Source organism: Sinocyclocheilus rhinocerous, unplaced genomic scaffold (assembly GCF_001515625.1).
Source record: "Sinocyclocheilus rhinocerous isolate Xijiao unplaced genomic scaffold, SAMN03320098_v1.1 scaffold178, whole genome shotgun sequence".
Taxonomy (NCBI): domain Eukaryota; kingdom Metazoa; phylum Chordata; class Actinopteri; order Cypriniformes; family Cyprinidae; genus Sinocyclocheilus; species Sinocyclocheilus rhinocerous.
This window is the reverse complement of record NW_015653463.1, coordinates 447,804-466,483: the sequence shown is the minus strand read 5'-3', so window position 1 is coordinate 466,483 and position 18,680 is coordinate 447,804. Positions and strand designations below refer to the sequence as shown.

The window sequence follows — 18,680 nt, the reverse complement described above, 5'->3', positions numbered from 1 at the left end:
ATATATATATATATATATATAATATATATTTTTAAATATTTGTATGAGTATATATATAATATACTTGTATATAAAAAAATATATATATACTTGTATAAAATTTATATTATATATAAATATTTTATGTATAAATCTAACATGTTTCCTTAATATACGTGTGTGTGTGTATTTATATATACATAATAAATATACACAGTACACACACATATATAGTATGTAAACAAACTTATTTTGAATGCAATTAATTGCAATTAATCGTTTTGCTGCCCTAATTCAGTTGATATGAAGCGCACACACACACACACACATTCTTGTACATCTATCTTTGTGAGGGCATTCATTGTCCTCAATGCAATCTCTGTGTGTGTGCATGTATGTTTAATAATTTATTTTCCATAATCCATAACACAGATCAATAAATAAATAATGCATGTATCAGTTGTTGATCTGGGGTGTAAGTGTTCCCACATTACTCTCAGGACAGGCATCTCTGTGCTGTTGGTTTGTGACGCTTTAGAGTCTGTGTGACATGTCTCATCATGTCTTATCCATCTGCAGGGTTTAAAGTGTTACTACAAATACATATTTTTTTTCCACAGGAAAAATGTGCATATAAGTTTCATCATCCCTGTCAAAAAAGTTGTTTTGCTGTTTGTGTGTTGATATCATCTTTCTCGCTGAACAGTCTCAGATCTGGGTTGGTGTTCTTCTGTGTTTGTCCATCTTTACAGGTGATGAGGGTTTATCATGGATGAGGACAGTAAACCGTTACTAGGATCAGTGCGAGCTGGGGAGTATTACACAGATTCACTGGACCCCAAGCAAAGAAGGTACTGTTTTTCTGCTGGCTTTAGTTTAATGTCTTATTAACAATATTTTGGGTGAAATGTCAGATATAGTCAGGAATGGTAAAGACACATAGAATGTTTTCATCTTTTGAAGTGTTTCAGCTATGCATTCTTTTTTGGGGCAAAACATAAATTGATTAAATATACTCAACAAATATTTATTGTATGAAGTGTGCAGCAAAACCAACATTTTCTGAACCCACCTCATCACGGGAGCTGGGACAATGTTTCTAGCTGTCTGAGTCCAGACATCAAGGCTTTCTCCCCTAACGTTTACTCGACTCAGAAAGCTGCTTGTCAACTGGTTTCCTTCCAGGACTAATTAGTGTCACTGGCCAGATTGAATTAACGCAGTCTGGTATTTCACAAATACTGTCTAAGATGTAGTGCTATGTGAAATGTGCTTCAAAACAAAAACCTCCTAGTGCTGTTCAGAAGCATTTCCAGATTTTCAAATAGTTGTATCTCAGCCAAATATTGTCCTATCCTAACAAACCATACATCAATGGAAAACTTATTTATTCAGCTTTCAGAGGATGTATAAATCTCAATTTCATGGTTTTGTGGTCCAGGGTCACACATTACCTCCATGTGCACAATATTAGAAAATGCATTAATGCAGAGGTGTCCTGTCCTGTTTCTGGAGATCGAGCTCCCTGCATGAGGTCATGTCCAGACCTGTATCAAGTGTTCCTGAAGATCTTAATTAGCTGTTTCAGGTGTGGGGCATATATACAGTAATAGTTCTTGTTTGCTTTGTCTTTCAGGCCGTTTCATGTGGAGCCCAGAAACATAGTGGGAGATGTTCAGGAGCGGGTGTCTGCTGAAGCTGCGGCTCTGAGCAGCAGAGTTCATTACTACGGCCGACTGACAGCCTCTTCAGACCGACTGCTGGTGTGCCCGCTCTCTTCTTCACATTTCACTACAAACATAACTAAAAGTTTTAAATCTCTGTCTGGACGAACAAACATCAAAATATCTATAGGTGGTTTAGTAGGCTTCTTGTGATTATTTGCGATAACTACAGTCACCGTGCATGTCAAATTCAAATCGCGTATTTTCCGAAAAATCTGAGAATTCTAAGTGAATATGCAAATGCCGTAAAATGCACATTTGTTTTATTCCAGTGTTTGAGAATGCATAGGCTTTTCACTTTTTATAATTTGCACAATGGCAAATATTTTTGTCCATTACATGTTACACATGTTATCAAGTTAATGCCACAGAGATAAGCTATTAATATTTAATACTGTTTATACAGATGTTAAAGTGCGATCACATTAGCTAAATTTTATGGCAGAAACTTTGTGGGGAAAAATAAAGCAAGAAGCCGTGGTTTACAGTGAATTTATAACATGCCCCTTAGCTGTTATAAATTCACTGTAAACCACGGTTTCACAGGGCTTATTGCTTTTATAAACCGGTTATTCCATATGCCAATCAGAATCAAGGACCGGAAATCTCCGTTTTATAATGATACATTGTTTTTTTTCTTCTAAGTAACAAGTAAAACCGTGATGAATTACAGCTGACACTTTCAGACCAAGCAGCTTTTTGTTGGTCAACACAGCAAATCCATGCAACCAACTTGAACCCATTGAGAAGTCTGCGTGGTGAAATCTCCCCCCGCATGAAATTCACAGATGCATGAATTCCTATTGAAAAAATGAGCAGAGCAACAGTAAATGTGGCCGCACATTTAGAATGGAAAATATATTTCTTTTGTCAAATACTCAACACTAACTCAATGGTCTTCCTTTGTGTGAAGTTAAGGCTTTTTGTTTTAGTCCGACCTTAAAATGACACATGAAAATGAAGAATTGTGAATCATATTAAAAATGATTCATTCATTCATAACATTCATTCTACACCTGTCCAGTGTATGTTTACAAAGCCTTAAAGCAATAGTTCACCCCAAAATTTACTCACACTTGTCTTTCAAAGCTTGTAGAAATGTCCTTTTTCTGTAAAACAAAATACAGCTTTGGAATGACACGAGAGTGAAGAAACTTACACTGACTTAAACAGTGAACATATTTATATTCCAATTAGTCTCAAGCCAAAATTTCATGATTGTGAGATCATCTTGCTCTTTGAGGGCGTTTTGTGGGTGAAACCTCTTCATGCTGCCTTATTTCACAGATATTTGTGAGCGGTCTGTTGTTTTGTGTCTGTGTATAATTGAATTAGCCCGTAGCTCTGATTTCCTTTTTTTTTGTTTTGCCTGGTTTGGTTTGTGGAGGATGCATCTCTAAATACAGATTAACACAGTCTTCAACCACAAATTCTGCTTCCACCAGTATTTCAGGACAATGCATAATTTGTTTGATAGTTGCAATCTTGTCCTGTATAACATGAAAGGCACTGATGTAATGCATTTGTTTGTGTGCCTTATCTTCATCAGGTACCTCCAGATCATGTGATTCCTTCTCCTGAGGACATCTATGTCTACAGTCCACTGGGAACAGCGTTCAAAGTGCAGGGGGGCGACAGTACAGCCAAAAACCCCAGCATTGTCACAATGTAAGACCACCCTCGAAAAGGCTTTTAATGCATTTCTTTATGAAGACCTCTGCCTCAGAGCAAGTTTAAGCCTGTGAATTACAGTGCTTTAGAGTGTGAAAAGATACAGAGCTAGAATGTTAAGGCAATTAACAGTTAATCAGAAAACCAAACAATAATTGCCTTAAACAGCACAGTTACTTGCAAGCATGTTAAATGGAGAGAGCGTTATTTTTTTCAATTAGTTTTAGTGGAGTTAAGACAGGCAGAGCAGATTTACATGGTCATATTTCCAGAAATGTACAAGCAGTTGTTGAAACACCTTTTGATTTAAGTGCGTGTGTGTGTGTGTGTGTGTGTGTGTGTGCGCGCGTGTGTATGTGTGTGCGTGTGCGCGTGTGAGTGTGTGTGTGTGTGTGTGTGTGTGCGCGCAGCTTCGCCATATGGAACACCATGATGGGAACTTCTATATTAAGTATGCCTTGGGGAATAAAACAAGTAAGTTTAAGTTTTTCTTGTGTGTTTCCTTTCCTCACTGCAGGCTGTTAAGAAGATAAATAATTTTTTGGCCTGTTTCTAGGCTGGCTTCACTCTAGGCATCATCATTATTGTTCTTATGGGCTTGCTGACGCTCTACTGCTGCTACAGAGTATTAAAGTCCACAAAGTCCATACGTAAGCCAACCACATGACTGCTCTCAAATAAACAGCCAGTCTTTCACATTTTTTTTGCAGCCCCAATACACAAGGCTCAAGTTATGAGAGATACAGTGACTCAATATAGCTTTTAGACAAAAACATCCATTATTTGGTTAATAAGATCTTTATACCATTCTCAGTTTAATGTGCAACGAGGGGCTTTATGCACCTAATGACAGTTCTGGTACTTCTTTATGTGACAGACAGGATAATCCAGAAAGTTTGTTTGATACGCAAGAGTTCAGATCCTGATTAATACAGTTCATTTTCACATAAGCTGGTCTTGCTTAAACATAAGAACTTTTTTTGTCTCTTTGTTTGTGAAGCCATCATTTAACAATCTCAGGAGTTGCTGCTAGATCTGTTTTCATATGTTCCTACATTATTATTTCTCTATGGAGAAACTTAATGGGATGTTGATTTCTGTAACCCTGCCTTCTATGATATTTCCACTATTGCACCAAAGCAGCAGGTGTTTCGTGTAAATCCTGTGTAATGCGCAGCTCTGTCTTTGCAGCGCATGTAGACACCTCAGACTGGGAGTTTCCTGATGTGTGTAAATATTACTTTGGTGGATTCGGAAAGTGGTCGAGTCTTGTTTTCTCACTGGTGTCACTGATCGGTGCGATGGTGGTCTACTGGGTCCTCATGTCCAACTTCCTGTTCAACACAGGAAAATTCATTTACAGTGAGTGTTTGTTCTCCTCACCATTCCTCATTTGTTCTGCTGTCCGTTAACCGATGGACTGTTGATGTTTTTTGGGTAGATCTGTATGACTGCTTGTATATTTCACATCCACAGACTATGTTCACAATGTCAGCACATCAGATGCTTTTGGCACGAATGGAACAGATAGAGGTGAGTGGACACAGAGATCCATTATTATTACAGGCCTTTTTCACACTTCCCCGTTAGAAAAGCAGAAGCTTCAAATAGTAGTATAAAATAACTTCTGCTGTAACCTGCATGAATGGCAATGTCCATATGTGATTTACTGATGTACAGATGTTTCATCACAACATATCAACCACAGTTTAGTCGGGTATGATGATATGTCATGATTTAAATGGAAGACATGCTGTATGTGTATGCATAATACTTCAGAGTTGAGCCAGATTTTTATTAAAGAAATGCAAGAACAGCATACAAACAACATATTGTGTTAAAGAGCAATAAAATCAGATGAGGTTATACTCTCATAAAACATTATGAGTGAAGAGTGTACAAATTAAAAAGTAATAATGTTAGCACTGCTTTCATGCACTTACTGTACTTCCTAATACAGTCATCACGTATCAGATCAAGTTGAGGTTGTTAAATTAATACATTTATATTTTGAGCCCAAATTCGATTATTCAAAAATAACTGTTTTTATCATCTTAAAGTGTCATGAAACCCTAAAACACATTTTTTGAGATGTTAACATATACAGGTAGCATATCGGTGAAAACAACAATAGCACTCATCATGTCTATTATTAAGGGAAAAGTGGTTATTTTTTCACTTTTTGGAGCCAGTTCGTTTTTCCAGTTCAAAATGAAAAGTTGAACCGTCACGAAAAGTGGCGTATATGCGTTAATTTGCAGTGGCTACCGTGGCTGGAGAGTACCAGAGCAACTTGAGTTAGATAGACAGAACTGTGATTTTTGGTAATTAGTAGACTATAAAGTAATTCATTTACATACTATAAAGCATGTTGTCCTTGAACAGTCTCCACTATAGTTTGCTGTGCTGCATGGGAGTGCTCCAGTCGCTCACACAAAGGAGTGTGAATGTATGCTTTACAGAAAATGAATGTTTCTACATTACAAATAAGAGTTCTGTTAACAGGTGTAACTGTGTCAATGTAATGTTCATATGGCAGAAATGTTCTAAAATTAGGCTGTACAAATCATGCAGTTAAGTAACGTCATGTATACAGAAACAATGAACAAATTAAAGCAGTGGTTACATGATGTGATCATGTTGATTACAAGCAATGCAAGGAAAATTGAGCAGTTTTGTATGTTTATTCAGAGTCCGCTTCATCTGAAGTCTTCATAAGAGGCTGGATATAGTCTGCAGGAGCAATCTATAGATTACACCAACAAAATGTGAAGGAATCATACTTGGGGAACTGGCACTTTTTCACAAAGAGCAGGGAAAGACTTGCCAAACCCAGTGAAGAGACTCATTGTGAGGGTGCCGTCTCATTACAGGTGGTTCTTGTTCTGAAAGTAAGATAGAGAAGGAGAAAAACACAGGAGAAATGGTTAATTTCAGTCCTGTGGCGTCTGCTCCTCCACCACACAGTGCTTCTACAGTAGCTAAGACATTTAAGTATAAAATACAGTAATACAGTACAGGTTTACTGTGATTACTTCTATAATATAGTAGTGGTATATAATACATTTTTAGAAATTTAGCCTAGCATGATTCTCAAATGAAAACTGCTCGCCTATTTTAAACTTTTTTTATTCTCACTTAGGTCACTTAGGAATATATATATTCATTCATTCATTCATTCATTCATTCATATTCATATTTGAGTTTTCTCCAGCAGCAATGTGAACAGCCATGGGCAGATTCTCCTTTATCCTTTGATTTATCTCATGACTGTAGTGACACGGGCAACGCTGACAATCTCTATCTATAATATAGTAGTGGTATATAATACATTTTTAGAAATTTAGCCTAGCATGATTCTCAAATGAAAACTGCTCGCCTATTTTAAACTTTTTTTATTCTCACTTAGGTCACTTAGGAATATATATATTCATTCATTCATTCATTCATTCATTCATTCATATTCATATTTGAGTTTTCTCCAGCAGCAACGTGAACAGCCATGGGCAGATTCTCCTTTATCCTTTGATTTATCTCATGACTGTAGTGACACGGGCAACGCTGACAATCCCCTCGCTTACATAATGTTTCATGTTACAATGGAAGATTACACATATGGTAGGGTAGTGTGTAAATATACTGTCTGAAATACTGATGCTTGTTGTCAAGTTCAGCAAAGTTAGTTTAATTATCTTGTGAAAACTGGCTACAGCCCACTGACGGTAATGCAGGCAGAAACTTGCTGCTAATTGAAGCTGAATGTGACTGAAAAAGATCTAATCTTATTATTAACACTAATTGCTCTGAAGTCATGAGCCTGGTCTCTGTGGATTCTTAGAACCGTTCAGAGTCCAATGAGACCCAGTGGCTTGAATTTTTTTCACAAATTGCTGCATTTTGTTTGAATGAAACTTGGTAAGCGTCAGTCTGTATCTTGGTAATGCTTCTGCTTATTGAAATAAAACTTCAAGTGTAAGAAAAAAAAAATCAGTTAAATTTGGTTAATAAATATATACTCTATAACTTTTGAACTGATTTGCCTAAAATGTCAGTTTATAATACTGGTCCATTATTGGAATCAATAGATTTATTTTAGCTGTTGAAGCTGCATTTCATGTGCTTGACCATTTAAAGTGTTCATTACTTCAATTCAGTTCAGTATGATAGCGTGTTTCTCTCTGGTCTCTTTCACTAGTGATATGTCCATATCCAAATTTGGATCCAGACGGAGACAGCAGCACTCTCCAATACTATGCGGGAGAGAACAGCACAGGACCGGTGTTTGATCGCTGGTGGAGTAAAACCAACACCATCCCGTTTTACCTCATTGTTCTGCTGCTGCCGCTGCTCAATTTCCGCTCCGCGTCCTTCTTCGCCAGGTTCACCTTCCTCGGTATGGCCTTTATTTTGCCAGCTAGAGTGGTAGTATTTCTGCTTTCAGCTTGTGTTTTGATCTTGCTGTATAAGAGGCTTTCGTTGGTTTTCACAGGCACCTTGTCGGTGGTTTATCTCATCTTTTTGGTCACATATAAAGCCATTCGCCTGGGCTTTCACCTGGACTTCCACTGGTTTGATTCATCAACGTTTTTTGTTCCAGGTAAAGGAATCTTTGTTTTTTTTTTAAATCATGCAATGTCTTGAAATCACCTGTAAACTCATTTTAAAGGCATAGTTATTGTTCTTTATTTATTTCCTTTCTCATAACTTACAAACTTCAGTGAACTTTACAAAGCTAAACGTCCAGCCACATCGTAACCCCTCTGTAGCGTTGTGTAGGTGAAGTGTTGTAATGTAAAAGTAAAAAAAGATGAATGTAAATGTTGTAAAGGATTCAAAAACCTATTTTAACTTTAACCCCATTTGCCACAGATTTAAAAAAAAATGAACACTAATTGCTCTGAAGTCATGAGCCTGGTCTCTGTGGATTCTTAGAACCGTTCAGAGTCCAATGAGACCCAGTGGCTTGAATTTTTTTCACAAATTGCTGCATTTTGTTTGAATGAAACTTGGTAAGCGTCAGTCTGTATCTTGGTAATGCTTCTGCTTATTGAAATAAAACTTCAAGTGTAAGAAAAAAAAAATCAGTTAAATTTGGTTAATAAATATATACTCTATAACTTTTGAACTGATTTGCCTAAAATGTCAGTTTATAATACTGGTCCATTATTGGAATCAATAGATTTATTTTAGCTGTTGAAGCTGCATTTCATGTGCTTGACCATTTAAAGTGTTCATTACTTCAATTCAGTTCAGTATGATAGCGTGTTTCTCTCTGGTCTCTTTCACTAGTGATATGTCCATATCCAAATTTGGATCCAGACGGAGACAGCAGCACTCTCCAATACTATGCGGGAGAGAACAGCACAGGACCGGTGTTTGATCGCTGGTGGAGTAAAACCAACACCATCCCGTTTTACCTCATTGTTCTGCTGCTGCCGCTGCTCAATTTCCGCTCTGCGTCCTTCTTCGCCAGGTTCACCTTCCTCGGTATGGCCTTTATTTTGCCAGCTAGAGTGGTAGTATTTCTGCTTTCAGCTTGTGTTTTGATCTTGCTGTATAAGAGGCTTTCGTTGGTTTTCACAGGCACCTTGTCGGTGGTTTATCTCATCTTTTTGGTCACATATAAAGCCATTCGCCTGGGCTTTCACCTGGACTTCCACTGGTTTGATTCATCAACGTTTTTTGTTCCAGGTAAAGGAATCTTTGTTTTTTTTTTAAATCATGCAATGTCTTGAAATCACCTGTAAACTCATTTTAAAGGCATAGTTATTGTTCTTTATTTATTTCCTTTCTCATAACTTACAAACTTCAGTGAACTTTACAAAGCTAAACGTCCAGCCACATCGTAACCCCTCTGTAGCGTTGTGTAGGTGAAGTGTTGTAATGTAAAAGTAAAAAAAGATGAATGTAAATGTTGTAAAAGATTCAAAAACCTATTTTAACTTTAACCCCATTTGCCACAGATTTAAAAAAAATGTGTCTCTGATTTAGAGTTCAGATCGCTGTTTCCTCAGCTGAGTGGGGTTCTCACACTAGCGTTTTTCATTCACAACTGCATCATCACGCTTATGAAGAACAACAAACATCAGGAAAACAACGTGAGTGTTCTCAACCTGTCCACATCAGTGTATTATTACTGACTCAAAACATAATTTCTGTCCTTGTGGGATTAGTTCCATACTGCATACATTACACTTCTGCAGCGGGTGCAGAAAAGTTCCTTTTTTTCTGCTACAGAGAAACTAAAACAGCTAGTGCTGCAAAAAAAGACATAGCGCTGTGCTTTGTATAAAGGGAAAATGGAGATGAGTCATTGTGGTCCAGAGTGAGTGTTCAGGAAGATCAGAAAGAACCTGACAGTCAGCCAAACTATGACCGTTTTTCTGTCTATGTAATTGGTGTGTGTGTGTGTGAGAGTGTGTGTGTGGGTGGTGTATGTGAGAGTGTGTGTGTGTGTGTGTGTGAGAGTGAGTGTGTGTGTGTGTGTGTGTGTGTGTGTAAGAGTGAGTGTGTGTGGTGTGTCTGTGTGTGTAAGAGTGTGTGGGGTGGTGTGTGTGTGTAATTTGGCCATAGCACTTCACTGCACAATGTCCAGCCACTGAGCAAACATAGGAATTGTTTGTTGTAGCAACATGAAGATATGAAGACAAATATTTATTTTGTGAGAATTATGTTAGGTGAATTCTTACAAAACCTTTCAAGAACACACTGAGCACATTCAACATTTCACTATGTTTTAAAAGAAGAGTTTTGTGCTCAAAAATGTTGTGAAATATTAATACAATTTAAAATAACAGTTTTTCTTTTAAATATATTTTAAAATGTGATTTATTCCTGTGATGCGCAGCTGAATTTTCAGCATCATTGCTCCAGTCTTCAGTGTCACACGATCTTCAGAAATCATTCTAATATGCTGATTTGCTGCTCAAGAAACATTTCTGATTATCAAGTTTTATGGCTTAATATTTTTGTAGGGACATTTTCATGACATGTTTTTTTTAGTCTTATCTGTCACTTTTGATCAATTTAATGCATCCTTGCTGAATTTTTTTTTTTTATAATTGATTTTATCATAATAATCATCATCGTAAAGTATGTGTATTTAATGGAAGTGTAGTAAATGTCTGAGACTGATCCAGTAGTGTTGTGCATCAGCTGTAGGTCAGTAGTGAGTGTGAACTGATGCTGTGTCCGTAGGTGCGGGATCTGTCGTTGGCGTACCTGCTGGTGGGGTTAACGTACCTCTATGTGGGTGTGCTGATCTTTGCTGTTTTCCCATCACCACCGCTGTCTAAAGAGTGCATTGAACCAGTAAGACCGAGCATTCCCTTCAAAGCAAGCTGTTTGAGGTGCACTCATTCATACTGACATTGTCTCGTCCTCTATCACAGAACTTTCTGGATAACTTCCCCAGCAGCGATGTGCTGGTGTTTGTAGCAAGGGCTTGTCTTCTGTTCCAGATGACCTCCGTGTATCCTCTGCTGGGGTACCTGGTGCGCGTGCAGCTGATGGGGCAGCTCTTTGGGGACCATTATCCAGGGTGAGTAACAGTTGTGTATGATAATGAGTGATGAACGTGCAGCATTTGAAACGCCTACAAATCTTTAGTTTCAAATCAGTGCTTTCTTACCCAATCACGTGAGTTTTCAAACAAGGCCTAGTTACGTCACACTGTTATTTTCAAACGTCTGCAGTTTAATGTTGAGGGACTTTATCTCAGTTGAAACCTTAAACCAGTATTAAAAGTATGTTTGTAAGTCAGTTTTTATCATTTGAGTGCAATTTTTTAATTTTTTTTTCTGCTTGTGAAAGTGTTACAAACATGTTTGTAGCACTTACAAAAATGCTATATTTAATGGTATTTACTATTATAGAATACACTTTGTAGATTACGCTTTTTAAAGACAGGACTTGCAATTGTTTTGCGGAACATTTACCTTAAATCATTTAGCAGACGCTTTTATCCAAAGCCACTTACAAATGAGGACAATAGAAGCAATCAAAACCAACAAAAGAGCAATGATAACCAAGTGCTCAATTATATAATAAAAAGAAAATGGATAGAATAGAAAAAGAGTTCAGCAAGCTAGTGTTAGAGTCTTTTTTTGCTTTTTGTTAATTGTTTAATAAATAAAAAGAAAACAAATCCAACTTTACAGATCTTCTTTATGCACCAAGAGCTTGTAACAGTCCAAAGGAAAAGGAAAACTTGAAATCGCATCATATGACCCCTTTAAAGAAAACAAGCAGTTAGTAAATGAATAGAGTGCAAGTTTTTAAAGAATAGAATTAGAATAGAGAGTGCTAGAGTTAGCGGGGCAAGTAAAGATGGAAGAGATGTGTTTTTAGCCGATTCTTGAAGATGCTCGGACTGAGTTGGGCAGCTCATTCCAGCAGGAGGAAACATATCATCAGAAATATTTTGGCTGTATTCTCACTGCATTTACATGGCTGTAACCAGCAGATGTCCTCAGCGTGTAGAGTATCAGTCGCTTCATAAGAGCAAATCAGTTCAATTAATCAGTGTTTTGCAGTTTTGCTTCTCCCATCTCTATAGCTTTGACACATTCACTGAAACTGAATCTTTGAGTCTTCTTGGCTGTAATGACTGACTGTTTGGTTGAAAATTAAATACAAGAGACTGAATATCGTCACCGCTTTTGAATAGTAAAGCACATTTTCACAAATAGCTAAGATAAAATTATCACCGCACCCAAGTTTTTGTCCTTCAAAGAATGAAACACTAAAACACATTTTTGAGATGTGCGTTGCACAGTATTGAATATAAGAGGAAAATGATATTATTAATTTAAGAATAAGTGGCCTTGTCCTTTTAGAAGGTGCTTTTTCATAGTTATTTGTAACATCATGTGGCATTTAAAATGCTCAAGTGCGTTGATGAAAGGCTTGTTTGAGATTCAGTCTGACACTGTACACTATTCCTCTTTATATTGAGCGCGTTAACCCTTCAAACTACTTATATTTATCATAGAAACATTGAGCAGTAATAAGATGATGTTGATGGGATGATATTTTATATAAGGACGGTAATGGTTTAATGAAGATCATAACACTAAATATATATACCTAAAATATATAAATATAACTAAATCAAATCTGCACCCAACATATACCACACATGTTTTTAATGCACCGCATCCTGATTTTAATGCACCACACGCTTCTTTTAATGCACCACATCAGCTTAGGCATACATACATATACATATAGTAATCTTACCGTGAATTGGAAAGGAAAAAAAACAAAAAACAAAACATTGACACAGAAGCTAGAATAGGTGTGGTATGTGTTGGGTATGTGTCATTATTACATTATTATTATTACGATTGTTATTATATTATTATTATTATTATTATTATTATGCATGCTAGTACTACTTGAATACTACTACTATTATTGTCAGATGGTCATCACTGTTTATTTGCATTGCTGTTATTATCATTGCTGTTTTTGTGTTTTGTGTTCACCGTATGTTGTATGTTTTGCACTCTTAATAAAAAAAAAATTAAAAAAAATACTTATATGTGAAATATTTAAAATGTATTCAAATTACGTGTAGACTTCGACATTGTCCCTAAAGCCTTTGACGCATCAGTCTTCCTGTATTTGATGGCCCAATCCTGAACATCAGCTCATATTGTGGGCAATAACTGTACATGGCACTTCTCTTCCTTAAAAAGTCTGCATTTAAGCCACAGCCTCATTTATACAGAAATTGTTTTATTGCAAAACCCCATGCTTATGCTCAACCATTTCTCAGATTGATATGCATTGGAGTTGGAAACGGTGCTTGTAAATGTAAATCATACAGTATGCGCAGAACACTGACTTGCCCTGTATATTTAAAGAATGATCTCAAAGGTTCGTCTGTGTAAAATGCATCGACATTATTGATGCCTCGTCTTTCCATTCCTAGTTTCCTTCATGTGTTTATTCTGAACATCCTTGTTGTGGGAGCTGGAGTCCTAATGGCCAGGTTTTACCCCAACATCGGCTCCATCATCAGGTAAGAGACCGTTTCCTGCTTCCTTTTCTAAAACAGGAACTTAGTGTGTATCCAGCAGTGCTGTGAAGGATTTGCACTGAACTCTCTCTCTGCCAGACTTCAATAATGATTCTCCATAGTTGAGTTTTCAGATTCTGTTTTTGCTGCTCTGACACAATCTAGAAATGAAGGTGACTTGCTGATGTAACAGCAGGCTTTGTAAAGGTTGGTTTCCTCTCAGGTATTCGGGGGCCCTATGTGGCTTGGCTCTGGTGTTTGTGCTTCCCTCTCTGATCCACCTGACCTCACTGAACCGCAGAGGTGAGTTACGCTGGCCCTCCGCCGTCTTCCACGGCTTCCTCGTCCTCCTCGGCGTGGCCAATCTGTTCGGCCAGTTCTTCATGTAGCACACTGTGCCTTAAATGAACCGCACACGTCTGCGTTTACCTGATGGAAGAGGAGCTCTGTGTGTTGGGGACGGTTGGTTCCTTGAGTGCTTCTCACAGGAATGAAGTCATACAAACAATACTAATGAAGTACCCATGAGTTTCATTACAAAAACTCACTCGAAGGCACAAAACGCCTTATTTTTTTTATTAAAGCTATGCATTTATCATATTGCTTTTAACAGCTCTTATTAGCTAAAAAAAACTATTTCAGCAGGAATTGAATTGTTTTTAAATGTATTTCGGTTTTCTTCAGAATCACTAATCATCATCATCTTGCATCAAGATTTGCTTCCTCGCTCTGAATTTGAAACGTTCAGTTGAATGCAGAGATGCTTGTTACATGAAATGAGCCGTTTTTTAAATTTTCAATACTTGAACTGTACTGAACACCAGTGAATTCTGCATAACATCACTTTTCAGTTATTCACGTTCAAAATCAAGTTCTCAAAAAATGCATGATGCAGGATGCAGATAAAGTCTGTGTGCAACATAAATGCAATCTGAAGGTCTTCCAGACCCAGTCCATACTGTGACAGTGTTGTATAAATGTTGTGAAATGTAACCTGCATACAGTAAGTAATGGACACATTAAGGGAAACAAAAGTCTCTAGATTTGTTTCAAGCTAAATGATTTGGATGTCATTCTCCAGCTGAATCGGAGTGTACTGATGCATTCTGTGTGAGTTCATGTCTCTTTATGAAATATGTGCACATCAATAAGGGAAGCTTAAATTTGCACACTTTTGTGAGAGTCCAAAGCTCAAGTCACTTTTAAGTGTTTGTAAATGCACATTTATGTCAGTTTCTGTCTTGTGTATTTTTAAGCAATTAAATTTAAATGAAATTGTGACCGCTCTGTATTAGATAATAATGGATTTTAAAGTACAAATTGAACCCAGCTCAGTTAAAACCTATAAAAATCCAATATGGTGTTGGGGTTTTCCTTCATAACGGCTTCCATTCATTTAAAAAGTGCTGAATGTTTTTTTAAGGACAATGTCAGTCAACTATATTTCATATCACAGCCAAGCACTTTTATTATAAAGTGTCAGAGGAACAAAACTACATGGTTTCAAACATATGTTGTAATTAAAAAGAATTTTAGCTTCATTGTACATATAATAATGATTTCACATCCTTGACAGCTGGTTTGTTTTAAAATGTCCGGCTAGTTAAATATAGAATAAAAAGCAGAGTCCGCTTGTCATATCAGTTTCTGAAATGAATTAGGTACTCTGTCTTATAAAAATAGACTTTTCAGTTTCACTTCATGTTTTCTGAGTTTCATCTGCTCTGTTACACAAAGGAACAGTCTCATGCTTTGGGATGGAAAATTGTGGCTAAGGTTTGATTTAAACTTCAGATAAATTCAATACTTGTGAAGTGTGACGATGCCTATAAACCGAATCATGCGATGGCAGATGAGCGGACTGGCGGTGGTTATTAATGCTGATGCCGGTGTGAAGGCACAGGTTCTCCACTCTTCTTGTGTCTGTTGTGTTCAGGTGAAGAGATCTGTGTAATCGGCTGCGGCTGCTTTCTGTCCACATGCACTCCGCAGATACTCCTCCACTCCAGACGAGCTCAGCGGCTCCACCTGGGGCCAGACAACATAGTTAAACATGGGTTAAACTCACTGTTGCCAACTTTTCAGACTACCCTGGCAACTTTATTTTCCAAAAGCACCTAGCAACAAATTTAGCTATTTTAAAAATGTAATTGGCAACCTTTGAAAAGTGACTCGAGTGATAAAAAGGCATGCATTTTTCCTCAACCACACAAAAAGAATTGCGTATTGAACAGCTAGCCAGCCAAGCAGCACATCAGCTGGAAGAGAATTGGAGAGAGGTGTCTAGCAGTACGCACATCACATGTGAATCAAGTTGCTAGTTGTTTTCAATAATAATTGTTCATTTATGGTACACCTTAGTTGTTAGTTTGTTCCTATAATTGTTAATCAGTTGCATACACTGCTGATCTTATCTCAAAAATCTGTCTGTCTATCAAAATACAATGCGTGATTTAAAATACTGGTGAAAAATAAATAGGCTACAGAAAATTCCTTCATATTATCACGGTACACTGTGCCCTATTTTTATGGACCTTCCTTAGAGTGCAGCCTTTAACTTACTACGAACTATAATTGTTAATAATGTCTAGTTTTACTAGTTACACTTAATTTCCATCAATATCGTCGACTTGATTGCACAGATACGATTTGAACTGAACTGAGCTGGACGATGACGTCACTGAATCAATGATGAACTGCCTTTAACTGAAAATTGAGTGTTTAATGTTTTGCATATACTTCTTATAGGCACAAGATCAACATTAAACAAACTTCATGATTTCTCTATTCCCACTGATAATTCTTTCATCTCCCCCTCCCTTCAGGAAAAACCTCCCTTCAGGTTAGGAGTCTGGGTGTCATCTGCGACAGCACCCTCTCTTTCACCTCCCACGTTAATAATGTTACTCGGTCTGCTTACTTCCACCTTCGAAACATCAACCGTCTACGTCAGGGGTGGCGAACCTGCAGAGTTCAGCTCCAACCCTAATTAAAACTCACCTGCCTGTAGCTTCCTAGTAACCCTTCAGACCTGGATTAGCTTGTTCAGGTGTGTTTTGATTAGGGTTGAAGCCTCACTCCACTGCCATTCTCGTTCACAGCCTAGTCACCTCTCGTTTAGACTACTGCAATGCCCTCCCGTATAAAACCCTCCATAAGTTACAACTGGTCCAAAACTCAGCTGCCCGTATTATCACTTGCACATCACATCACACCCATTTTACAACAGCTCCATTGGCTCCCCATCATTTACCATATTAACTACAAAATACTTCTCCTCACTCTTAAAAGGGGTCATATGATGCGATTTAAATTTTTCCTTTCTCTTTGGAGTGTTACAAGCTCTTGGTGCATAAAGAAGATCTGTAAAGTTGCAAAGACTAAAGTCTCAAATCCAAAGAGATATTCTTTATAAAAGTTAAGAGTTAACCACGCCTACCTAAAATGGCTCGTTCTAACACGCCCCCACATATCTACCTCACTATGTGGGAAGATTTGCATAACGCCGCCCAAATGTTCACGCAAAGAAAGAAGGCGTAACTTTTATTCTCGCTGTAGTATTGTTGTTGCCGCCGCCATGCCGTGGAGACACTGTGTGCTTCGTTGTGAAAGCGAAACTACTTTGTTTGGTCTTCCAAAAGAGGACGATATCCGCTTCGTCATGCCTGGAGCTGATCCGTGCTGGTCGCTGAGGGAATACATCAACTTAGTGCTGTGGATCACCGGATCGGCTTTCACCGTGGACGAAGTCCGGGGTCGTCACATGTGGTTGCTGCTCCTTCGTCGAATCTGTTGTTTGTCATTTCTCTGATCACAAATGCAGACATGGTTTTATGTTTACGCGGCGCGATGCGTCATTATAATCCGTAATTATGTCCCCACTGGATGCTACAAATGCCTCGTTTGTAATGGGTTTTAATGATTTTGTCTCGTCGCTCCGGCCGGACAGGGCATCACAGTCTGGTGAGGGGCATAACATTTCCGACACACACTTGAGGTATTCAGCCAATCACAACGCACTGGATAGCTGGCCAATCACAGCACACCTCGCTTTTCAGACCGATGAGCTTTGTAAAAATCGACGCGTTTCAAAAAGGCGGGGCATAGAGGAGAAACAATAATGTACAGTATGTGGAAAATAATGTGTTTTTTAAACTTTAAACCGCATAAACATTTCATTACACCAAATACACAAAATAATGTTCTTTTTAGCAGCATCATATGACCCCTTTAAAGCCATTCATAATCTCCTCCATCCATCTCAGTCTTCCCCCACAGTCTCCCCACTCCCTCCTGACCTTCGTAACATCAACTCTCTCCCACATTTTAAATCCAAACTCAAAACCCATCTGTTTAGAATAGCTGACTCCCTCTGATCACAACTGAATTGTGTTTTTTAAATTGTATTGTATCTCATTGTCTTTATTGTTTTTTTACTTAATATTGTGATTGCCTTGTTAATGATGTACGGTGACCTTGAGTGTCAAGAAAGGTGCCTATAAATAAAATGCATGATTACTATTACACATTATTTCTGTCATGATTCACAGGAAGCGGGCAGCGAGGAGACGCAGGATGAACTCAAAACAAACAGACTTTAATAAATAAACAGGCACACAAATCAGGCAGGATGACAACGAGGAGACCAGAAGACATTTAAATCTCCTGTGTTGATGTACTCCTGGTCTCCTCGTTCCTCGCTCCGCACTCCAACACAGTAGCAACGTGACAGAATACCGGACCAAAACAGTAAGTGGTGCCACTTCTCCCCGTGTTTGTTTTTCGTTTTGAAAAGTCTATTGTTTTCCTGTTTGTTTCCCCCCGAGATCATGGAAATCGCCGCTCGTTTCTCTGCCTTAGCTCGCCGAGATCTCCCCTTCTTCGAGTACGTCTGGGAATTCTGCGGGTTCACCGCGGCAACGGCATTGGATGACACCACCATCAATTCTCTGTTCTGGCTCGGGGCCAACGACCATCGCCGCATTGACCTCCCAGACATCAAGGGACTATGCTGGAGGGAAGGGATCTACCGGTGTCTGGGGAGTGTCCGGGCCCAAGCCAGAACCAGTCCGCTGTCAAGCCCGCCGGCCACGGCACTCTCCAGCCCGCCGGCCGTTCCTCAGTCAAGCCCCGAGTCTAGCCCAGTGAGGGCTCCTGTCCCCGAGTCTAGCCCAGAGAAGGTTCCAGTCCCCGTGTCTAGCACAGAAAAAGCTCCAGTTCTTCTGTCCAGCCCAAGGAGGGCTCCAGTCCCCAAGTCAAGCCCAGGGAGGGCCACAGTTCCC

The 18,680-nt window shown here is 38.4% G+C and overlaps 2 protein-coding genes across 3 annotated transcripts in view; one reads left to right on the top strand and one right to left on the bottom strand.

Moving 5' to 3' along the window:
* LOC107715861 (sodium-coupled neutral amino acid transporter 9-like) overlaps positions 1-14,857 on the top strand; it is a 16,017-nt gene extending 1,160 nt beyond the window's left edge. The window contains exons 2-15 of one of the 2 annotated variants that reach the window (XM_016522085.1): positions 732-830; positions 1,616-1,742; positions 3,253-3,371; positions 3,785-3,848; positions 3,931-4,024; positions 4,566-4,736; positions 4,851-4,907; positions 7,570-7,767; positions 7,864-7,971; positions 9,366-9,472; positions 10,572-10,685; positions 10,766-10,914; positions 13,312-13,401; positions 13,622-14,857. In XM_016522085.1, the coding sequence (XP_016377571.1) occupies positions 748-830; positions 1,616-1,742; positions 3,253-3,371; positions 3,785-3,848; positions 3,931-4,024; positions 4,566-4,736; positions 4,851-4,907; positions 7,570-7,767; positions 7,864-7,971; positions 9,366-9,472; positions 10,572-10,685; positions 10,766-10,914; positions 13,312-13,401; positions 13,622-13,787 (1,647 nt within the window). In that variant the 5' untranslated portion in view covers positions 732-747 and the 3' untranslated portion in view covers positions 13,788-14,857. The remainder of the gene's footprint in view (positions 1-731; positions 831-1,615; positions 1,743-3,252; positions 3,372-3,784; positions 3,849-3,930; positions 4,025-4,565; positions 4,737-4,850; positions 4,908-7,569; positions 7,768-7,863; positions 7,972-9,365; positions 9,473-10,571; positions 10,686-10,765; positions 10,915-13,311; positions 13,402-13,621) is intronic. The other variant, XM_016522084.1, reaches the window with a different exon arrangement.
* A 125-nt stretch (positions 14,858-14,982) lies between these two features.
* Positions 14,983-18,680, bottom strand: part of LOC107715862 (SH2 domain-containing protein 4A-like) — a 16,219-nt gene continuing 12,521 nt past the window's right edge. Inside the window, exon 9 of the mRNA XM_016522091.1 lies at positions 14,983-15,426. Within this exon, the coding sequence (XP_016377577.1) occupies positions 15,331-15,426 (96 nt within the window). The 3' untranslated portion in view covers positions 14,983-15,330. The remainder of the gene's footprint in view (positions 15,427-18,680) is intronic.